The following is a 23,822-nucleotide window of genomic DNA, read 5'->3' on the forward strand; positions in this document are numbered from 1 at the left end:
ATGTTTCCCGGTGGCAAAATCACCCTGGCAGAGTACTTCTGGTCTAGAAGGAGACAGACCTGAAAACAATCGTGCATCATTTCATTCAGCAGTCACTCACTGAGTTCCTCATCAGTGCTATGCACTGGGGACCAAGGAACAGACAACCAGAAAGAGGAGGCATCCCATCCCTCCTCCACATCATGGAGGGACCAGCTTGAACATCAGGTCTCCTCTGTGCTGTCATCTGTGGTGGATTCTGCCTCTCCCCCTGCCTGTCCTGATGGGTTGGCTTCAAGGCCCTACTCAGTGTGTGGCTTCATATTTCAGCTTTACCTCTAGACTACCTGTGTTTCTTGAAACGATCTCTGCTCCGCTCTCTAGAGCCCTCTGGCAGCCCCATCCCACTCTTGACACCTGTATGTAGTCTCAGGAACCCAGCCCAGATCCTGCAGAAACCCAGCATCTGGGCTCTGCTGATTATAAATTGGGAAATGAGACAAAGTTGCCCAATGAGCAGCAGCATAGGGTTGTGCGCGGCTGTAGGGAAGGATGGTACGGAGTTTTAGCAGGGCTGGAACCCAGGACTCCAGGGGCTGGGGGTGGGCCAGGTATGAGATGACCCCCTATAGAGGCCAGATTATAAAGGCCCAAGGATCAGGTGGGGTGGAGAGGAGAGGAGGTAACAGAGAGCACAGCAAGACAAACTAATCTTAAACTAGAAAACTCTTCCTACAAGCCGGAGGGTGAGGTGGGTGTGACACTGGGACAGCCTGGTTGGCTTCAGGTGGCGAAACTGTGCACATCGCTCGACACACGGTGTGGATGATCAGTATTATTAACAAGAGTAAGAAACTTCAAACTGAACAAGTTTCGTCCCCCAAATTATACACTTTGCAACTGCTTTATCTTTCTTTGCAAATTGAGACAGCCCTGAATAATCCAGGATGGGGGTTGTAGTGGCAGAGCAAAAACCACAAGGTGAGAAGGCTGCACTCATGGTGTAACAGACGTATGATACTTACCCAATAAGCGTGGAGCACACAGGTCAATCAATCATGGACTACATGTGAACTCCAATCCCGTGGAAGAGCTGAATGCGCGTGTAATAGCCACCTGGCAGTGAGCACCTTGGACGTGTCGGGCACTCAGCTGCATGCTGGGTATACAAATACCCTCCTGAAGGCCCCAAGGCAGCGATAAGGTCACAGCCTAAATAGTTCCAATTCAAAATCAATGGTGATCAATAATGGAGATTCAAAGAGCTAAGGGAGTACGGAGAAGGGAGAGATTAATTTCAAGTAGCTTGATTACTCAAAATCTCATCCCTTGGTTTTCTGTGTGATTTGATCCCCCCTATCCTGACCATCTGAAGTGGCATCATGCAAACCAAATCTTCCGTGTAAGTTCCACTGTGGATCCTATGAGCACTGTATGTTGAATTTTTTTTTTAAATGAGCGTAGTGAGTGAGGAAGTCTCCGAGTAATGAGATGTGAAACAGCACTGAAGATAGGGAAAATAGAGCAGTTTAGCTAGTTACCTTTGAATAAGAGAGACTGTAAGAGATTTTATATCTTTTAATTGTAAGATATAATAATTCGTGTTTATTTTTCATCTATTAGATAAAAAGATTATAGAATCTACTTTAAGCAGAAATGACATAGCAACTGGCAGTTCAATCAAGATTATAGAGATTATTTCTAAGCAGTGGATATTATAGCATCATTGTGCATTTTACAAAATAATTACAAGTCTTTGTTTCAGTGTTACGTTTATGCATAGAATTTTGCTGCACCAGTTTCTAGCCAGACATGGAAATCACCTCCCTCAAGATGAGCAGAAGATGATTTAAGTACAACAGGAAGGAGGAACTTTGTAGGTTGGACATGGGCTCTTTATCAGATACCTACCTGGGACCATAATTACAACTAACTGTTCAGTGACCAACACATAAAGCTATTGGGATTTTTATTTTTAAACAGTGAAACGCACAAGTATAGTAAATTTTGTGTTGGGACGGGGGGGAAGCAAGGAAAGGAAACCTCCTCTCCTCCAGAGTGAACAACCAAAGGTAATCTTGTGATATGTTTCACTTGTTCGGGAATAGTTGATAAAAAGCAGAAACCCAACCCCAAAGGCTTGAAGGACACAGTTACTCATTGAAAGAGAGACGTGTTCACACCTCAGTTCACTTAAAAATACATTTGGAGCCTCATCCTACCTGCAGACACTGTGGTCACTGCACTCTCCCCTCTGTATCATTGTGAGGGGTGGTGTTTATGTGTGTGTCCTAATTACTTCCTCTTCCCTACTGGGACCTTAACTTATAATATTAGTCTTTCTCATTTCTCAGTATCTTACACATTTTAATATGTAATATCTTACATATTTTAATATAGTAGTCAGTTAATAATTTTTTTTAATTGTGGAGGAGACTAGACTAGAACAAAGCAGAGTAAGAAAATGCTCAAATTAATATTGAAAACATGTAACGTTGACAAAGTTGTTAATTCCTGATCTTTCCCATCGGTTGCCCCTGCCCATTCATTGACTACCAGTGAAAATAGGACTGATCATGAGGATGTTTATTTGTGAATCAGGAGGCAGCCTGCCCGCATCGTGAAGCCACTCAAAGGAAAGACTGAGCATTCGTGGATAAGGGGAAAGGCTAGAGGATATTCGAGACTAAGGTGCACATGAGCTATCCCTACAGTTCTTTCAAGTCCAAATTCCATTCTTCTGTCTTTGGAAACATGAGCTCATCAAAGCACAAAGAGGCAGGATTTAAGACTGACAGTCATACGTTGCACCCAGTGTTCTTCAGACCAAAGAGGTCTGATTGGAATTTTTTTCTTTTTGAATGCTGTAATGATTGGAATTTTTGACAAACCTAGTACGCTAACAGTGTCAAAGCTTGACCTGGTGAAAATCATTTCAAGGAGAAATGCTCTAAAAATGCTCTTTTACAAAGACCATCCTTCTAATAATAATACCAGAGTGCCTCTCACCACTTTTTCTTTTGCAAAAAGATTTCTTTCCTCCCTTCCAGAGATGCTGTCAGAACGAGGGTTGGCCACCCCAAGGCAGATTCTATAACACTTTCCATAAAAATGCTGCCAGTATTTGCTCAGTTACGTTATCTAAGGAACTGAGGAGTTTTGTTTATATTTTAAGATCAGCAAATGCCAAAAATACTAATGTGAATTGAATAACCTTTCCCAGTGTTACATTAAAACACTGATAGATCGTCTTTAAACATGTCTGCAGAACTTTTTAGATATTAAAGAAAACATTTATGTTCAGTAGCATTTTAGCATTGAGCCTATTTTATTTTGATTTAATTCCTAAAAGGTATAGTCCATATTGTACACCAAGCCTGAAGCCTTTGCTTTCCTGGCCTTCACAGACCTGGGTCTGTTCTAGCTTCTCCGCTTACTACCTGTGTAGCCTTGGACAACCTGTCTGAGCCTCAGTTCTCTTATCTGTAAAACAGAATGAAGTATAACAGGGAAAGATGTTGGAAAAATGAAATGAGAACACTTGTGTCAATTACAGCATGAGTTTGAAGATTCATTCTGTTCAGCTACTCCTGTGTGCTCTAAGGCCACAGGTTCTTGGAATCTGCCCCATGGCTGGCCCCAGCAGTCACTGAAGAACACTACCCTCCCCAACCAAACCCTCCCCCTAGAAGTAGAGTTAGGGCTACTTTAGTTTAGGTCTTCAGTGTGAGCATCACCAAGTATGCAAATTACCGGATTCCACCAGTGATCTCAAGGTGAGGCCCAGCTATCCCCATGAACATGCCCTCCAGGTGATTCTGATAATAGCCATAGCTTGAGAACCATTGCCCTACCTAGATCATTCTCTCTTTCCATCACCCTTCCCCACAGTTTCTAAATTTTTTCAGGTCCTTTGTATCTTTCATTAACTCATCTCCTCCAGCATCCCTCTAATAGCCTGTGCTGTCTCTCATTCAGTTACTGCAAAAGTTCTCTGCTGGAACTGAATCCTTAATCACGGTTGGAGAGGAAGACCAGAACACCCTCTCAGGTGGAATAACTAAAAGCACCCAAAAGATTCACCTTTGACTAGATTGTCTCATGTCTTTTGTACCTTCTGGAAGCTCTCTCTGTCTCCCAGCCGTGCATTTCATTACAAGGGGCCCCTTCTGTTGGCTTTAGCTCAGCCTGTGCCATTGTAGGAAGGAGTTTGGGCAACTCCTACCCATAAAAGGTACCATAGGCATCCCGATGACTAAATTTTCACAGAAATCTCTGTGTTCTTAGAATAAATTTCTAGAAGTTTACCTCTGACAGGGCCAAGGTAGGTATCTTTTTGAGGCAGGTGAAATTAGATCTCTAAAATACTTCAGTAAGTTGAAAAGCTTTGTGTTTGAAAAGTATTTCAAACTTCTCAAAGAAGAAGAATCCTTTGAATCAAAGAGCTTCTGATTCCCTGGTCGATTGTAAATGAAGCAGACCTTGAAGACTTGGCCCAAGTCTCCCTTCTTAGCAGTCACAGGACTCTCACGGATCACGTGTTTGGAATTCTGCATTCTCCATTTAGAGAGTTTCCTTGCAGATATCTGTGACTCACCTAATTCCAGGATGCTTTTGTGGAGGCCGTCCCCCCCGATTAAATTATATTCTTGGTAAACCTGAAAAGGCAAGGAAAGTGTTTTGATTAAAACTATGAGAGGAGGTGACCACCGTGAAGGGCGCTGACACATCCTTTTGCTTTGCAGGAATGTTAGTTCAGCCGGAGAGGAGGCCCGCAGGAGGATGCGGGAATGTGATGGGCTCACGGATGCGCTGCTCTACGTGATTCAGTCTGCGCTGGGGAGCAGCGAGATCGATAGCAAGGTTTGTTGAATTTGCATAGGTGAAGCATCTTAGAGAAGAAGGATGCCCAGGGGACCAAACAGTGGCTAACAAGGATGGAGAGTTAATGCGATGTTTACTACTTTCACTCTGAGATCTATATCGACGTTTAATCCTAGCCTAGAACTAGACACTTAATTCTTGATTAGTAGTGAATAAAAATTTAGATTAAGTTATTGTAACTACAGGTGTTCCAGATGAGTGTATAAACTCTCACATACCAGGTTGCCCACAATCTTCTAGCTTTATTTTCTAAAATCCATTGGCAAAAGAAAAAGAAATATTAAAACTACCTGAGAGTTGAATAATCCTATATTCTTACACAATAGCTCTTGAACAACTTAATTTTGTCCAATGCCATGCAAGGAATGCCTGATGAAGTCTAAATAAATGCCGTCAAAATGCTACATAAACGAGCCTGTCAAAGCATCCATCATCAGCGTCCATTCAGTGCTTTAGTTCGCAAACCAAAATAGAATTGGATGGGCTTCACCAGCGCTGAGCTATTTTGTTTTGTCTTCACTTGTCTTTTGATGAGTTTTGTTCGTTTTCAATAAAAAATTTGTAATTTCATAATATCCTGGTATCAACACAGACTTTACTGATGCTTTCAAGTAATACATGTGATGAATGTGATACCTTAATGAGACCTTAATACATGTGATACCTTAATAAGACCTTCTCCAGAGCCACTCTGTTGACATTTGGGTCCAGTTCTCTGCTGGGGGCTGCCCTGTGCACTGTAGGGTGATGAGCGGCATCCCCGGTCTCCACCCACTAGATGCCAGTAGCATCCTTCCCGCAGCCCAGTTGTGACAAACAAAAATGGCTCCAGATATTGCCGGATATACCATAGGGAGCCAAAAATTGGCCCTGGTTCTGAACCAAAGCCTCAATCCCATGGTTTTTAATACCAACTCTTCTTCGGAATTGCCTTTGGAACATTTAATAAATGCATGCGCCTAGACCCCATCACAGCCCCCTGAGTGAATCTGAGTGTCCAACTCTCATCTCCGATTTCTATTCCTCTGAAAGTTCATCAGGTGATTCGATGTGCATCTTGGATTGAGAACCGCCCTAGTAGATACAGCTTTGAAATGGACACTAGTCGGGAATACGATATAATGTAACTTAGTTGTAAGGTCAGATAAAGAACAAATAAGAGTCATTTCATCCATTTAGTTACTCATTGGCATGGGGATGATTTGCCACGGCGCTTCTCTACACATTAGAGTGACTGAAAAATTTAGAAAATTACTAAAAAAACTAGAAAACTAAATTACTAGAAAAGCTAGAAAATTCCTGATGCCTGAGCCCTACTCCCTAAAGTTTAGGACCCATGATATTTTCTGGGACTCTAGCCCTTTGAGTACTAGCTGACTCCAGTTATGACACTGTCTGTCGTTTTATCCCTGCCACTCAGTTACATTTGCATCCATTCATTTACCGTATATGACATCAATTTCAAAAGTGAAATATGATAGAAAAGATTTAATCAACCTCTCTTGTAAATGCCCTTAACAGCCATTTTAGACCTTTTAATATCATTGACAGGAAAGTTAAGTCCCTGAAGAAGCAACCAGTCAAGATGTCTTGAGTATTTACAGATACCTGTTAACACAATAGAGGAATTTTGAAAAGAGCTACTGAAGGTAATTCATAATTCACAGAAGCTGCAGTGCTAAGGATCTTAATATTCAAAGTGGTAAAGACTAACGCAGGGGATGCTAAGCCTATGGATACCAAGCAAGCTTTAATAGTGTCTGGGCCTTGTAGTTGAGAATAAAATAAGAGTCAACAGCCTCTTGTCTTGGTCCAGTGCCCACCACTGGGTAAGGCAGCCTTCAGGAGCATGGTCCAAAATCAGAGTGCTGTGAGGCACGCACATCTTTCTTCTGATGTGTCAGAGGACCAGACTCCCTCAGTCTCTCGGGAGACCTTGGAGATTCTCCTTGTTAATGTCCGTCCACATTTCCCCCAAAAGAGGAAACTGAAAAACTGAGGATCACTTAGGGCTGGAGTCAGAAAACTCAGATATTCCTTGAAATCATGCCATTTGCAGCAACATGGATGGACCTAGAGATGCTCATACTAAGTGAAGTGAGTCAGACAGAGACAAATATCTGATACCGCTTATATGCAGACTCTAAAAAATATGACGCAAATGAACTTATTTACAAACAGACTCACAGACTTAGAAAACAAACTTATGGTTACCAGAGGGGAAAGATGGGAGGGAGAGGGGATAAATTGGGAGTTTGGGATTGATGTGCACACCACTATATTTAAACTAAATAATCAACAAGGACCTGCTGTACAGCACAAGGAACTCTGCTCAGTATTCTGTAATAAACTAAATGGGAAAAGAATTGGAGAAAGAATAGATACACGTATCTGTATAACTGAATCGCTTTGCTGTACACCTGAAACTAACACAACATTGTAAATCAACGATGATCCAATAGAAAATAAAAATTAAAAGAAGAAAAAACAGAAGACTCAGATATTCCTGATTGAGCAGCAAGAACACTGAGCTTGGCCCCGGGAGCGTGCTGGAAAACGTGCCATCTCGTCCTCCCAATGACCAAGGACAGGACCCGGGTGACCTCAGCTTTGAGACAAGGAGGATCCTTATAGCTGTTGAAAGGATCAAATGTGATAAACTACTCAGCAGTGCTCTGCTGGCCAGAATGTGCTATTGAGTTTTAACGTATTATTATTGTCCCATCACTTTCCACTCGGCCCTCTGCTTGGCCACTTCTGAGCTTTCTCAGTGACAAGTTAGAGGAGGGAAAAATGTGTGCACGCTGTCTTTGAGGCCAGCGAAGTTAATGAGTGAAAGAGCCTGGATTCCACGCACGTTCTCAGCTCAGTTCCTGGTAACTGGAACAGTTTGTTGAAAGGGTAACATATGGTGGAGCGTTCTACAGACAGCTTCCAAATTAGCCCTTTCTAATAGAAAATAAGGAATCAAAATGACCCTGGTGACCAAGAGGAACTACTGAAAGCTCTGTTGACAGCAATGGATATGGAAACCAAAACCACCAGCTGCCACCCACCTTCTGCTGGTGTCCTCAAGGAGGGCGGTGGCAGTCTTCTTTTTTTTCTTTTTTTCCTGCCCCTGCAGAGAAAAGCTCTTGACTTGGTAACCCTCCCAAACCAAGCTTAAGGAGAGATAAGTTCAACCCCTGGGGCCACCCCCATCCATCCCTCTCTACCACTTCCTCTGTCTCCCTTCCGCCCTCCCCATCCCCTCTCTGTCTCTCCTTCCTCTCCCCACCATCCAGCTTCTCTCAAAATCATCCCTCAGCCACAGGTAGATTATAAAACATTTCTCAAAATGGCAGATTTATTCCCCAGTAGTCATTTGTTAAACAGAGGCATGGAGGTGCCCCAGGGAAGATGAACAGCAGGATGAGAAAGGAGTTTATTCTCCCAAGTCTTTGATGTAAGAAAAATCAGTTTGAACTGATTTAAAAATCATTCTGGGGGCTTCCCTGGTGGCGCAGTGGTTGAGAGTCCGCCTGCCGATGCAGGGGACGCGGGTTCGTGCTGATTTAAAAATCATTCTGACTTATGCCATAACATTTTCTTTTCAGGGAGAGACTTTTCTCCCTTTCATGTATTGTCCTGTGTTTACCTGCTTTCATGCCGGTTCCTTTTTCGATGCTGAGAGGATTCTTGAAATAGAAAATCAAGTTGACTCAAAGCCTGTGGGATTAGCAGCCCATGAAACCTTGAGAAGCGGACAAGAAATGCTTGGAATGGCAAAGGTCCCAAAATATACCCTGAAAACTGGTTTTCCTGCTTGGTTTTCCTGCCCACAGTAGTCATGTCAAACATATACAGTGCCTTTTGCCAGATCCCAGTCATAGGTGGGAACAGTGCAGGATCTGGACCTGGCAGCTCTCACCACCCTTCCAGTCCCAACCTAGGACTAGAAAAAGTGGTGCCATCTGGTATAAGTTACTGAAAGCTTCAGACCTCATCTGTAAAATGGAACGATCTTCCCTGCCTTGAATGGTGGCTGTCACACAGTTGGTGCCTGAAAAATGATAGCCAAGTTGGCATGCTTTTAAAAAGACAACTTAGCTCTTCTTTTTCAGATTTTGTACGCCTGAAACTGACATGACATTTTAAATCAACTAGACTTCAATAAAAAAATTTAAACTTAAAAAATAAAATAAAACGTATCTCAGTTCAATTTATTCTCCATCATTATCTTGTCCTTGGTAAAAATTTGGTATTTTTTTTCCTCTTCCCTCGGTTCCTCAAATCCAGGACAAAGGTCTAAAGGTTGATGCGCTGGTCTGAACGTTTGGTTCCCCCAAAATCCGTATGTTGAGACCTAGTCTCCAATTTGGCAGTGGGAAGTTTGGGAGGAAGTAGGAGCACAGGGAGATTTCACACTTCGGCCAAGGTCACACAGCTCATTAAATGGCAGAGCCAGGACTCCATCATGGACCCATTAGATCTAGGTCACAAGCTCTGGACCTCCCAGCAGTACCATCTCCACCATTGTTAATGATATAGATCCTTGTACAGCACTTGCTGTGTGCCAGGAACTCTTCTCAGTACCTACATACCGGCTTAGTTTCCTGTTGCTGCTATAACAAACAGCCACAAACATGGCAGCTTAAAAACATAAACTTATTGTCTTACCATCTTAGACATCAGGAGTCCAAAATGGGTCTTTGGGGGCTAAAATCAACGTGTCAACAGGGCTGCATTCCTTCTGGAGGCTCGAGGGAGGCATCTGTTTCCTTGTCTTTACAGCTTCTCAAGGTCGCCCACATTCCTTGTCTCATGGCCCCTTCCTGCATCTCTAAAGCCAGCAATAGCAGGTCATGTCCTTCTCACGGGGTTTCACTTTAACTTTTCTGCCTCCCTCTTTTGCTTATGGGACCCTCAGGATTCCATGCCCACCCCCTGGATAATCCAGGGTAATCTCCCCAACTGATTAGCAACCTTAATTCCCTCCACCACATAACCTAACGTATTCGCAGGTTTCAGAGACTAAGATGTCGACATCTTTGGGGCAGAGAGCTTTATTCTGCCTATCACATGTGAATACTCTAATTCCCGTATTCCACGCAGCAGCCTAAAACGTGGCCACTATCATGGCCGTCTTACAGAGGAGGTTATGGTCACGGAGATATTGGGTGCACTGTCCAAGTCACACAGCCAGTGGTCAGAGACCACTACAGGTATCCAGCTCTATGCATGTCCTTAACCACTGTTTAACGCCCCTGCCAGGAAAATCAGCATGGAAACACTGATGCCCCCAGGTGAACACAGAACCCGGCTTGCCTGGGACCACCCTGGTTTGCACCTCTTGCCCTGTTTCACCCCCAGAAAGTGCCCTGGTAGATGGTAAATGTTAGTGTTGCCCTCCCAGAACTGACAGAAATCCAGTTATCTGTGCTCTTGGTGGTTCAGAGCCCTAGTCCCCATGCAGCCATTGTCCGTAAGTGGACGCCATCTGGGACCTCTCGTGGTTGTGGGTTCTTCCTCACTCACAAGTGAATTTCAATCAGTGGCAGCTGCTTAGAAAAGGACCTCTTGTTGATAAGTAGTATCTTTGGGGTGAGAAAATGTCTTAGGACTTTTCCAAGCTTCCCTAAATTCTTTCCACTGTGGCTGTCAAGGGAGCCATTAGGGGCAGCGGCTACATGCATCCAAAGAAAAATGTGTGTGTAAAGACAGATTGCTTTTCTGGGTGGAGGAGTGCTGGTTAGTTTTTATTCACTCCTCCTCCTTTTTTTTTTTTTTTTTTTTTTGGATTCTCCAGACCGTTGAAAACTGTGTGTGCATTTTAAGGAACCTTTCGTACCGGCTGGCAGCGGAAACGTCTCAGGGACAGCACCTGGGCACAGATGAGCTGGACGGGCTGCTCTGTGGTGAGGCCAATGGCAAAGATACAGAGAGCTCCGGGTGCTGGGGCAAGAAGAAGAAGAAAAAGAAATCTCAAGATCAGGTGATGTGGGGACTCGCAGCTGCATGCAATCTTCCCTTGCCCTAATCACAACATGCATGTTTCGTCTGTGTCTGCAGGTGCAGGGCTCTGCGTTTCTAACACGCGGTCACATCACTAAGGCGTCTGCACAGGCTTTCCGTGGGGATTTCATAGCTGAGACAGTGGAGCATTACATGACTGCCCTCAGGTTCTGCAGCCACGCCAAGATAGGAAATATCAAAAAGGGAAAGAGCCGCTTGCGTCCAGGGCAAGCTCTAAGGTTCCAGCTCACACAGTCGAGTCAGATGCGCTGACTCTTCTGTGTCGATGCACTCATTTATTGCGGTCCTTGCGGGGTCCAGGCGGGTGCCTTGCAGGTGGTACAGTTGCACAGGGTAGGTGTGGTCTAAGAAGGGAAGCTGTGGAGAGAGGCGCAGAAATCCAACATATGTTGTATAGATCATTTGGGAACTTTTGGACATGCAATCTTGCACTTATTGTTGGAAAACGGAATAATTCACAGCTCTCCCGACAGAATGCCATTAGAAGCTTGGCCTTGGGGGGCAATTCCGGTTACTCCAGATAGCTGTCCGGCTGGAGAGGCCTCTTCAAAATGGAACGGCCTTTCCTCCAGCAGCTGTCGGTTGCCCTGCATTGAAGTAAAGGCCCACAGGCTGTGATTCTCAGCCTTGGCAAAAACAGAACAGCCTCCAGCCCTGCCCCTCGGGAGCCTCTGTGAGGTAGAACCCCTCACCTACCAGGCCCCCAGGTAAGGGAGTAATGAGAAAAAGTGCCCGTCCTGTGGCTGCCAGAAACCCCTGCTACTGAGATCTTCCCGTCTCCTCCGGACACTGTGGTCATGTTCCCAGCCTTCCCCTGACACTGTGGTTATACCTCCAGCCTTGCCCTGGACGCTATGGTTGTATCTCCAGCTGCTGAGGGTCCTATAAACCCAAGATCTGACTGTCCTCAGGAGTGGATGACTGAGAAGGTGGGACAGAATCCCCAACATGCTCTCTTGCCAGGTTTTTAATTCAAAATAAATTTTCAAAAATATCTGTTTAGGTCACAGCACACTATTTTCTAAACTATTTTTGGAAAAGTTTAACTCCGAGTGAGGGTTAAAGGAACTATTTTATTCACGGTGAGGATTAATGGGAATGTGTCCTTAAATATAATTCCTACATTTAACCTGAATGTGTCAGTGTTAGCATTTTTGTAGGTTACAGTTCTCAAGCTGTTTGTAGCCCCTGAGGCTCCAGGTCTTTCTACAGCTTCTGGATCTGTATGTTCCAGCTTAAACACGCCTATAATTTAGGAGATACAGGCTCATTGCCTCTTTGACGGTGACCTTCCACTCTGAGAAATAAATCCCCAGCCCTGCTTTTTCTCCTGTCCTGGATCAGTACTCTGTGTCTTCCATCTCCCCCTGAACTGGAGGAGCCTTTTGGGAGTATTGAGCCATGGTTCTTAATTCTGCCTCTTAGAACCCTCCTACCAGGGGGGATGCAGTGGTTAGCCAGCACCTGCCATGTGCCAAGTATTATACTAAGTGATGTCACACATTTCAGTTATCCTACCTGGTACTTAAGGGTGCCAAACGATTATGGGTTCTGAATATTTTTCAATATCAAATAAGTTAAAGATGGCCTAACAAAGGTACATGGGTTCTTCTCATGGTTTCCTTTTGTGGTATTGTATACCATGGGGCCCAGTCCCTACACTGCTTTACCCTGGAAAGCAAGCTCAATAAAGTTGAAAGGAAGAAAAGCCTATGGGCAAGAATATAGTGCTTTACAGTCTACCCTGTGATCAAAATCACCTGAATCTCACCTACAACCTAATGATTCAGAACCTCTGGGATGGGCCCAGGCAACTTTGGAAATCAGATTTGTGGAAGTCCAGTAATATGACATTAGCCTTGGCAGGCAGAATGAAAGAAAGAAAGAGAGAAAGAGAGAGGGAGGGAGGGAGGACGAAAGAAAAGAAAGAAAGAAAAACTTTAAACTGAGGTTAAATTCACTCTGATTTCATGGTTTTCTCTTTAGTCTATGGCTTAGATTTTGAAGCACAGCCTTCTGATAGCTTCTGTGCCTGGCCCTGGTGTCTCCTTTAGTAAGATTCTGCCCCGACACTGAACCCTTTTCCCAACTCTGCCAAGGTGTGCTCTGGTGGCTTGAGGTCTTTCAAATGACAGGTGAGATTAGGAGTTGATTGGGTCCAGAGAAGCCAGGGGTCAGAAGAGAACATTCATGGACATCACGCCAAGATAGAGCCTTTCTTCCAAGGGGCTTAGCTGCTTCCATGAAACCTCATGGTGAGCGATATTCCACCTCAGAACGCTATACTTCAAACCATAATTTATGACATCAGTGAGCTCTCTTCTAAGTTCAGTCCACTAAAATGATGAGTAGAATCTTACGATTTTTGCCTGAAATCTAAATGAAAATGAGTACAGTCTGTTCCATTTTTCTTCTTACAATATTCTTTTAAGGGAGAAAAAAATAATTTCTTTAAGAACGTTTTGCTGAAACCACCGTAGGTTAAAACACAATGGAACTTTGTTGTTTGTAAAGAAGCTTCAAAGTTATTTCAACCAAATGATAGTTTTAAAAAATGTTTTCAAACTGTTCTCCCACATAATATAAAAATATTTTGAAGTGCCAGGAAATTCAGTATCAAGCTTAATGAGGATGTAAACAGATGGAGTGTTAGGTTTGCAGCTATAAAAATGGTCAGATATAATACATCCCCTGGAACCTCTACTGCTCATAAAGTCAGTCTCTTTAAAGAATAGGTAGTGATTATAGAAAGTGTATAATACAAAGTGAAATGAAGAAAGAGGTATATAGAGTTAGATACAATGCAGATAAAACCTGGCCAGTTTAGTAAAATATGTGTCATATGCAAATTCAAAATATATGCATGTACCAAAAATATGTTTTTTTAGAAAAAGTGCAGTACATCAAAGATGATGGAAGATAGTGACTGATTCTTCTTATATGTAAATTTTCTACAATGGGCATTACAATTGTAATCTTTTCAAATATTATTTTAAAATAATATTCAAAAAGGAGCTAACTGAGCAAGTCAGTGTTTGTTTATGCAAGTGTATATGCTTTTTTGTCTTAAATTTGAGTTGCCTCAGAGAAAGGCATAAGATAAAATGAAAAGTTGTCTAATCCACGGCAGATCCTTACCAGGACGGAGGAGCCAGAGGTTTTACCAGGAAGCAAAAGTGATGAAAATCATAATATTGGTTTAGTGATTGACTCTGTCACTTGCTGAATTCCAGAAATTTATGTTGACTTTCACCTTGGGCATTGGTATTCTGTACCTTTGGAAAATACTATACTTTGCAGGTCAGATTTAGTTATAATAAAAATCTTGCAAACTTTCTTTTAGATCCTTGATAGGGATAATTTAAGAAAATATGTGATACAGAACCATCAGATGTAAGCCCCTGTGTGTGGCTGTATTGGACACTTCTGTGCATCGTATTCTGGTCCAAAAGGACGTTGCAAATTCATTAATTTCTGACTTTGTGTTCAGTGCCTATCGCTGAATTATAAGAAATGACTGGTTTCTCTAGTAGCTCTTTTCAATTAGACCCTCTGCCAAAGCAGTCTACATGCCATGTGCCAAGAGGCATATCTCACCCAGCACAGTCCTCACCGCTGCTGGCAGGGCTTTGTGCCAGCAGCCTGGCAGAGCAGGGCAGGGGTGGCAATCTGAAGATTGAGGTCCAGGGAAATAGCAGTAGACAAAATTGATTTAGCTGCTTTCCCACCCTTTGTAGAAATAAGCATTTTTGTTTGTTTTTCGACTTGGCATGTGGCCAAGGTTCCTGCGATGGTGGCCGGGGATCAGTGGTGCTCAAACGTGGATTAGAGGTAACAGGATACTCCTGGCTGATGGCCCAAGCAGACCTGGGCCTTCAAGACCTACTCTGTGTGAACTTGACTGTGTACAGAGAAACCCGCAGTGAAAAACAGAAGTAGAACAAGCAAGATCTCCTAGAGTTCAAAAATCTGTCCTCTGCTTGAATCACCTCTGAATTTTTTAGTTCACAGGGGTATTTATATATCCACATGGGTGAGGATGTAAACCTATCGGAATTCAAAGGTGATTCTGACCCAGCATTTTTATATGATCAACTTCCTCTCTCTCCTGATAACCTTTGTTTAGTGAGCTGGGATCAATTTAAGAGAAGTATTATTACTCTTTTTCATCTCTTTTCTAGGTTGTTGATGCCAAATGCATAGATTGTGGGAAGTTTCACTTAAGATATCAGCATGATATCTTATCCACAAAAGCAGTAGTATTGGGCTTCTGTGTAAAACCTTTAAGACCCCTTAATTTCTTCCATGACTATAGACATGTCTCCACAGAAGCTCAAGGCCTTTAACCTGCATGCTTTCCCAGAGCAGCCCAGCCCAGCCCAGCCCAGCCCAACCCAGCCCAGCCCAGCCCAGTGCACCCAACCCAGCCCAGCCCAGCCCAGCCCAGCCCAGCCCAGCCAGCCCAACCCAGCCCAGCCCAGCCCAGCTCAGCTCAGCCCAGCCCAGCACAGCCCAGCACAGCCCAGCACAGCCCAGCACAGCCCAGCACAGCCCAGCCCAGCACAGCACAGCCCAGCCCAGCCCAACCCAGCACAGCCCAGCCCAGCACAGCCCAGCACAGCCCAGCACAGCCCAGCCCAGCACAGCCCAGCACAGCCCAGCACAGCACAGCACAGCCCAGCCCAACCCAGCCCAGCCCAGCCCAGCCCAGCCCAGCCCAGCATCCCGCAGGCCATCTCCTCACTTATGCTCATGCTGCTCCTCTGTCCAGCATTCCCCTTCCCTTCTTCCACTCCTTGGAGAATCATCCTTTAAAACCAAGTAAGACATCACTTTCACCCTTTCAAGAGTTCTCCCAAGTTAAAGTGAATCCTTCTCTCATCTGCATCTGCATGGTTTTATTTAAACTTCTCCTCCAATGCTCATCACATCATCAGTCACGTACAGCTGTTGATCTCCTAGAGGGAGAATTTTCTGAGGGGCAAGACTGTGTGGGTCTTCTTTCCATCTTTGACATCTAGCCCAAGGCCCAGCACCAGCTGTGCTGAATGGCAGTCCAGCTGTGGTCCACTGGGCCTCTAGCTCTTGCTGTGGGGTTGTTACCAGTCGGTGGTCCCAGCCTCATCCATTGTCTTCTTGGGACACTTGACCTCCCACGGCTGCTGTGAGCCAGGAGCGCTGCATAGCCCTTCTCTTTCCGTTTGTGGTTCAGGCTGTCCCTCAGCTTCTCAGGGCAGTGCTGCATTTTATTACCTTCTGACTCTGCGATCACCCGCAAACCTAATGAACACTCTAGATCTTGATAATCGTCTGAGAACTTGCAGTTCATGTCAACAAGTGTAGATGCATGTATCTCAAAGTACCCCTGGAGAAGCAGTACTTTGATCACACCAGACTAAAAGATGCTTAGTTCTGAAGATGTCAGTGTGTGACATACATAAATGAGATTAGATGCCATGAAATCCCATCCCCTGAAAAGTTTCCTTGGAGTTTCAGGACTTTGGATTGGGGGCCGCCTCAAGAGACTCACGCATAGCCCACTGTGTCCCATGGATGCTGTTGGCCCAGAAGTGAGACTCTGAGAATAAACAGCAATCAATGTCCCAAAGCACAAAAATGAATTTTATTGCTAGTTTAAATCAGTACATTGCAGATTTGAATTTTAAACTTACTTAAATTTTAAATAAGTTTCTCCTTGAGACAAAATATATATTAATTATAAGTAAAAATATTATATCTATAAAAATATTTAAATAACTTCAAAAAATTTTATAAATATTTATATTAATAAATACATGCACACGTAATATGTAAACAATATACGAGTAAAATAGCAATAAGCTACAAGAAGAAAATAATGCACATACCCCCATCATCTTCCCTTCTAGTGTGAGCCACAATAGAAATTTATACCTGGGCCTCTAATCCTCTCTGATCTCTTTCTCTCTGTATTTATGCATAGCTTTGTTTAACCTTTCAAAATACAATTATACGATATTGGTTGGAGTGTGAGTTAAGACACATCATACCACATCAGACAGCCAAGTTCATAGTGACTTAGAGAAGACAAGTGTGTTTCCCGCTAATGTAAAAGTCGGCGCTGCTGGCGGCTCTGGTCTGCAGAATCTCCGGAGGCTCCTTAGATCTGTCATGCTCACCTCTTTAGGATGCTGCCCTCCTCCTCATGGTCCAAAGATGGCTCTGTATCCAGAGTCCAGGAGCAGAAATGGAGCCAAGAAGACAGAGGGGAGTACCCTTTCCTCTAGAACTGCCCCCGCTGAATGTCACACACATCACTGTTGCCTACACCCTCTCCGTCTGGATGGGACACATTAGCACCTGAGTTGCAGGGGTGACTGGGATGTGTAGTGTTTTTGTGGGGCAACCGTGACCCTAGGCGAACCTTGGGCATTCTCTTAACCAAAGGGAAAAGGGGTACAGTGGCATACTAAGGGGCTGCAGTAGGAGTTCTCTACCTCAGTAAGGAGGGATATTTTATCATTGAAATGGTTTAGAATTGTCTGCACAGGGTAAAAAGAAAAACCAACTTTCATCCATTTTGCTGTTTGCAAATTCTCTGCAGACAGTGTAGCCCCCGATTACCTGCAGCCAGGTGACTGGCACACCACTGAAGGGAAGGACAAGTGTGGGCGCTGCACCCACCCTGCCTCGCTCTGCCGGCTGTTGTAGACACTTTATCACTTGGCTCTCCGTGACCTCTCTCCTTGCCAGTAAATAGCCATCTACACCAGAATATGGAAAAGGCTACCAAGAATTCCACTGTAGGGGTCTGCCGTGTTGTATGAACCAGTCCCCGATGATCAGAAAATTAGGTTGCTCCCAAATTTTAACTAACATAAACTGCAGTCAACATCCGTGTAGTTAAATCTCGCCTATATCCTTAATCACTTCTCAGGGATAAATTCTTAAAAGTAAAACATCTAGTTGTACTTTTACAGAGAATGCTTCTCAGGCTCTGGCGACATAGCCAAAATCTGTCTTAATCACTCCGGATGGCAGTGACAGACAGTGTGAGTACGTTTTGATTTGCTTTATTATCACCTGATGGATCTGCCCCTTTGTGACATGCTTGATGCTTTTAAGTCCTCGTTTCCTAATATCACAGGTGGTTTTTCTTTCTTCCAGGCAGTTTCCATTTCCTTATTAGTAACCATACTTTCTCGTCTGTGGCTTAATACCATTTCCTTTCTGACCATCTGCTGATTTCAGCTGCCGCTCATCCCTCACGGCTGGTAGCAGTGTAGTCTCGCTCTGCTGTCACCTCACCGTATGCCAGGAGCTTGGTGACTCAAGACATGCTATTTCACGTCCTCAAAGCAATAAGTTGCATGCGCCCACAAAGATCACGGCTGCACAGTTCTGTGCAGTGACTGTCCTTTGCCACTCCCTGTGAACGAGTGAGATGCTTCTCCTTCTTCTGCGCCTCTCATATAAAATTTATCCCATCACCTAGAAATGCTGCTTTTCCACTTTCAGTGGGTTTGCAGACTTAACGCTCAATTTTTGGTGACTCATTCATTTGTGTTTACATTTTACCATTCGGTACTCCACACCGTCAGTCAATAGTCTGTGTCTTACAGACTAGACCTGGGTTTCTCAGCCTTGGCACTGTTGACATTTGGAGCCGGGTAATTCCCTGTGGTAGGTCTATCCTGGGCATTGTGGGATGTTTATCAGCATCACTGGCTTCTACCCAGTAGACACCCATCAATAGCACCGCTTTCCCTAGTTGTGACAACCAAAACTGTCTCCAGACATTGCCAACTATCCCCTTGGGTGTTAAAATCACTCCAGTTGAAAACCACTGTATTAGACTGTCTTTGAGGGATGTATCACCAAAGATATAAACAAGCAAGACTACAGGACTACCTCAAGGAAGTTGGCGAGTCAGGGACAGAGTCCCTTGAAAAAGCAGGTAGTAGGGTGAGTCATAGCCCAGGTTTCCCTAGATGTGGATGAGAAGTTAGGAGCAGAGAGAATTCTAGGTGAGAATTACTAGTGTTCCAGTTGGTTCCATCAGGATGACTTGGGGAAGCGGTGAGCGAGCCCGGTGATGTAGACCAGCCTTGATAACACTCCTCTTTGGTCACAACACAGTGGCTGCCTTGTGCCAATGTCTGGAGCTCACAGCATCACCCGCCTCCCTCCCGCCTTCTCCTGCGGGGTGTGCGCCCACACAGGCACGGAAGTGAGTCATCAAGTCTGTCCCTGAATGTCGTTTGTTCTGAAGCCTTGTTTGGGAAACACCATAGCCGATCTCACCTTTAAGACAGGTTTCTAATCTCTCAAATGCAAAATTCCCCGTATCTTTTGCAAGGAGAGCCTGGAGACACGTGTACCACATGAATACGAGTCACTGGCCGTCACCTCTGTCCTCTCTTTCCGTAGGTTCAGCCTCCCTGTAGTCGACGGCTTCTGAACAGCTCCCAGGGGAAGTCAGACGCCCGAGCTACCCTTGCCTTCCAAATTCCCAAGCGTCAACACAAAAATCATTTCTCTTTTGGCTTTTGACAGTTCCTTGGAGTTTTTTTTTCTTAATAACCATTACTTCCATTCCCTTGCCCTCCTCCTTTTCCTCCTTCCCTCCCTGCATTAGCTGAAAGTGATGGTGAAACACGGTCAGGGCAAAAATCAATTAGTAACTGCTGTTCAGACCAAATCAAGCAACAGTGGCCAACAGTGGATGGACTGTGTTTAGGTTGTGGCTCTTCAAAGTATTTAGCACTGGCTGCAGCCTAATTTACCCAAACCCTGCATGAAGGAACATTCCCTGACAGTTTCCCATTTTAGAGCCATTTTCTCTTCCTGCATTCTGTGATGTGTAACTTCAGCTGGGAGGCAAGAGTGGGATTTTAAAATCAGACTGTTTTCCTGTCACTGCACATCCACTCCCTTTCCCTTGCCGTACCTCTGGCCCATTTATGTCACTGAAATCCCTTTAAAAGAAAAGTGAGCCTGCACACGTGCTGACTGTCATTCTCTGTCGCTGGTAGAGAAATTTAGGCACTAGAGATGCATTCCGCTGGTGAAGAGGCCTTTTCTATTTGTGTTCCAAAGATACGGCAGCGAAAGCTCTTTTCTTTACATAGACTGGAATGGCTGTGACATATGCGACAGAAGGAGCTGTGTATTTTAGCAGCGCTCCTCCCAGAATGTAAATCCTTCTTCCATGTAGGCGAGAACGTCTTGTTAGCATCTCCGTGGTACCCAACCCGGCGCCTTGGAAGTAGAAACTGGGGTAGTTGTAAGCTCCTTCAGAGGGAGGAGCTGAAATTCCCTCATTAATTCTTCTCATTCAGTAGGGGCTTTTATGAATGTAATAATTAATCTCGCGAGCCACCGTCCCCTGAAGAATCCATTTACACAGTCTCTTTGTAAAGTGTACAGACATCTTTACTTTCTGGTTTTTGAACTTTCTGATTTTTTTTTTTTTTGACGGTACCATGCAGCATGTGGGATCTTAGTTCCCCGACCAGGGATCAAACCCACACCCCCTGCACTGAGATCGCACAGTCCACTGGACCTCCAGGGAGGTCCCTGAACTTTCTGATTTTTATCCCTAAGTCAGACCTCTCTTTTCATATAAGGAGCAAATGGCTTCCATGATTCCATCCTCAAACCAGCTAAGAGAGAAATCTTCAAAATAGAATTTAAGCCCTAAGGAGAAGTAAAAGTATTAAAAGCCAGTCTAAAGAAAGGCTTTTAAAAAAAAAAAAAACCCACACATTGAGCCCATTCCCACAGCTGTGTGATTTTCTTCCTAAGCAGGCATTCCTTACAGTCAGTGGCCAGTGTGTATCTCCTTCCCTGACCGTGACTACATCAAAAACCACTGTGTCCAGATTTCAGCAGACCCTCGGCTTCTAACATGGGAGCGTCTTATTCTCCTTTTTAAAAATGTTTGAGCACTACCTTCTCGGAGAGAGAATACATATTTTCAATTCTAACAATTTTGGATAGTGAATGATATAAACTGTTCACTTATTTGTTTTATTGATATTAGTTGTACAGTCATACATTTAAAGCCAGTCCAGCAAAGTACTGATACATAAAAAGGAAGGAAATGATGCCATTTGCAGCAACATGGATGGACCTAGAGTTTGTCATACTGAGTGAAGTAAGTCAGAGAAAGACCAGTATCATATGATATCGCTTGTATGTGGAATCTTAAAAAATGATACAAATGAACTTATTTACAAAACAGAAATAGACTCACAGACATAGAAAACAAACTTATGGTTACCAAAGGGGGAAGGAGGAGAGGGATAAATTAGGAGTATGGGATTGACAGACTCCAGCTATCAATACTACACGTAAAATAGATAAGCAATAAGGATTTACTATATAACACAGAGAACCATGTTCAATATCTTGTAATAACCTATAATGGAAAATAGTCTGATAAATATACATATATATATAACTGAAAAAAATATATATATATAACTGAAAAACAAAAGTGCTGATAATATGTTAGTGAATGTGGTGCTACTTGGGATGACAAGTCAGTCTGTTGGTTTGTTCTGTGATCTACTGTCAGCATAATCCTGCCTTACACACTCCTTCTTTGCTGCCAGCCTGGCCCCAAAAGAGCTTCCAGGTCAGGACAGCCAGGGTGTAGCTGGAGGGTCCTCGTAACACTGACACCAAACTTTCTTAGTGCTTACTGTCACTACTGTCCTGCTCAGCTCGGGCTGCTGTAACAAAATGCCCTAGACCAGGTGGCTTACACAAACAGACATTTCTTTCTCACGGTTCTGGAGGCTGGAGGTCCAAGGGGCCAGCAGATTCGGTGTCTATTGAGAGCCTCTTTCCTGATTCACAGATGGCCATCTTCTTGCTGTGTCCTTACATGGCAGAAAGAGAAAGCTCTGGTTCCTTCATCTCTTTATCAGGATACTAATCCCGTCATAGGGGCCCCACCCTCAAGACCTCATCTAAACCCAGTTACCTCCCAAAGGCCTCACCTTTAAATACCATCACATTAAGGGTTAGGCTTTAACATATGAATTTGGGTGAGACACCCAACATTGTTTTTTGTTTTTTTATTTATTTTTGGATGTGTTGGATCTTTGTTGCTGGTGTGGGCTCTCTCTAGTTGTGGCAAGCAGGGACTACTCTTCATTGTGGTGCGTGGGCTTCTAATTGTGGTGGCTTCTCTTGTTGCGGAGCATGGGCTCTAGGCATGTGGGCTCAGTAGTTGTGGCTCGCGGGCTCTAGAGCACAGGCTCAGTAGTGGGGTGCAGGGGCTTAGTTGCTCCGGGGCATGTGGGATCTTCCCGGACCAGGGCTCGAACCTGTGTCTCCTGCATTGGCAGGTGGATTCTTAACCACTGTGCCACCAGGGAGGTCCCAATCCAAAGTATTATCTGTTGAAAAAATCTAAAATACTCTGGCATAACCCACTCAATCCTTAACTTCTTAAACTTGAAGTATATTTGTAAATTCTCAATTCCTATAAATAGGACAGTGAATAAGAGGAGCTTTAATGCTAGAGATTATCAGGGTTTTTTCCTATTTAATAACATGAATGACCTGCATAAAGTATAATTTGAACATTTAAGTACTACCTTTAAGAATCAAGAATATGGGCTTCCCTGGTGGCGCAGTGGTTGAGAGTCCGCCTACCGATGCAGGGGACACGGGTTCGTGCCCCGGTCTGGGAAGATGTGAGCCATGGCCGCTGAGCCTGCGCATCCAGAGCCTGTGCTCCGCAATGGGAGAGGCCACAGTTGTCAGAGGCCCGCGTACCACAAAAAAAAAAAGAACAGTTAGAACTTTTGCAAGTTTTATTCGTTAAAATATAACAGATACAATTTTAAATGTGCTTAAAATTAAGGAACACTTATTTAACTCTCAAGCCTAAGGAGTAAAACTATGAGGAAGAAGGGATATTTTCACTCAACATTTCCCCTGTGCTGGAAGAAAACTTTTAAAACCACAAATGCCTTTCTCCTTTTTCTTTTGCTTTCCCTTTGTCTAATTTCTGTTTGATTTTTAAACTTAAACCTGATAAATGAAGACATATAAACACACACACACACTTCTGTGTGTGTGTGTGTGTGTGTGTGTGTGTGTGTTTATATGTCCCAACTTGGCAATAATGCAGCCAATATAATCAAAAAATACTCTGCTAGCATTGCCCCTGTTGGTTTCCTGGAAATACTTTGTTGGTTGTGCCTTGTCTCTATTACATAGAAAGTTCTCCCTCCTGACCTGAAAACATTTTGTTTCTTTATATATTATTTTCATATTTCAAGTTCTTAGAAAATTTTTGGTAATATGCCCTTAAGGTACAGTCAAAAACAAATATAGTTTGCATAAGGCTTATTTATAAATTTAAGTTCTGTGTTCTTTGGACTAAATAGCTGTGTGATGAGTGTTTTGACTGTGTTAAAGATTTAGCCACTGCTTGTCTTCAAGCCATGTGGCAGTTTTGAAGAAATTTTAGGATAAATTCATCTTGTATTTAAATTTATAAATGATGTGTTTCCATTGTTTTTGGTAAAAGAGTTGCATATCCCTTGATTTCTCGTGGATCCTCACTCTAGAAGAAGGTTGGCATTAAACGTTTTCACGTGCAGAACTGTTTCACAACTTCAGTCTGATCCTGATGTCACCATTGCCCTGTAGTCCTGTTGGTATTGATTGGCTAAGCGACATGACCTCAGGTGTGTTAGCACAACTTTTAAAGAAGACTTCCGGTCTTTTATAGGTGATGAAAATCTATTTTTTAATGGACAGTTGATAGATACTTCTTTCCCTATTAACTCAATAAAAGTTTGAATAAAGTACCCAGATGAAGGCAGGATACACTGACTGGCTTTGAAATAGTCCTTTATCTTCTGTGTCGATGTGCCAGGGTGTCATCAGCGTTCTGAAATAGCAGAGAATCCCCTTTGAACTTCTTTTGTTGCCGTCAA

The 23,822-nt window shown here is 43.7% G+C and overlaps 1 protein-coding gene across 2 annotated transcripts in view; it reads left to right on the forward strand.

Moving 5' to 3' along the window:
- Positions 1 to 23,822, forward strand: part of CTNND2 (catenin delta 2) — a gene marked incomplete at its 3' end in the record, with an annotated part of 926,199 nt that overhangs the window by 781,080 nt on the left and 121,297 nt on the right. For both annotated transcript variants that reach the window (XM_082837425.1, XM_082837426.1), the window contains exons 13-14: positions 4,725 to 4,842; positions 10,652 to 10,837. In XM_082837425.1, coding sequence (XP_082693551.1) covers positions 4,725 to 4,842; positions 10,652 to 10,837 — 304 coding nt within the window. The remainder of the gene's footprint in view (positions 1 to 4,724; positions 4,843 to 10,651; positions 10,838 to 23,822) is intronic.

This window comes from Leucopleurus acutus, assembly GCF_964270905.1.
Source record: "Leucopleurus acutus genome assembly, chromosome: 3".
Taxonomy (NCBI): domain Eukaryota; kingdom Metazoa; phylum Chordata; class Mammalia; order Artiodactyla; family Delphinidae; genus Leucopleurus; species Leucopleurus acutus.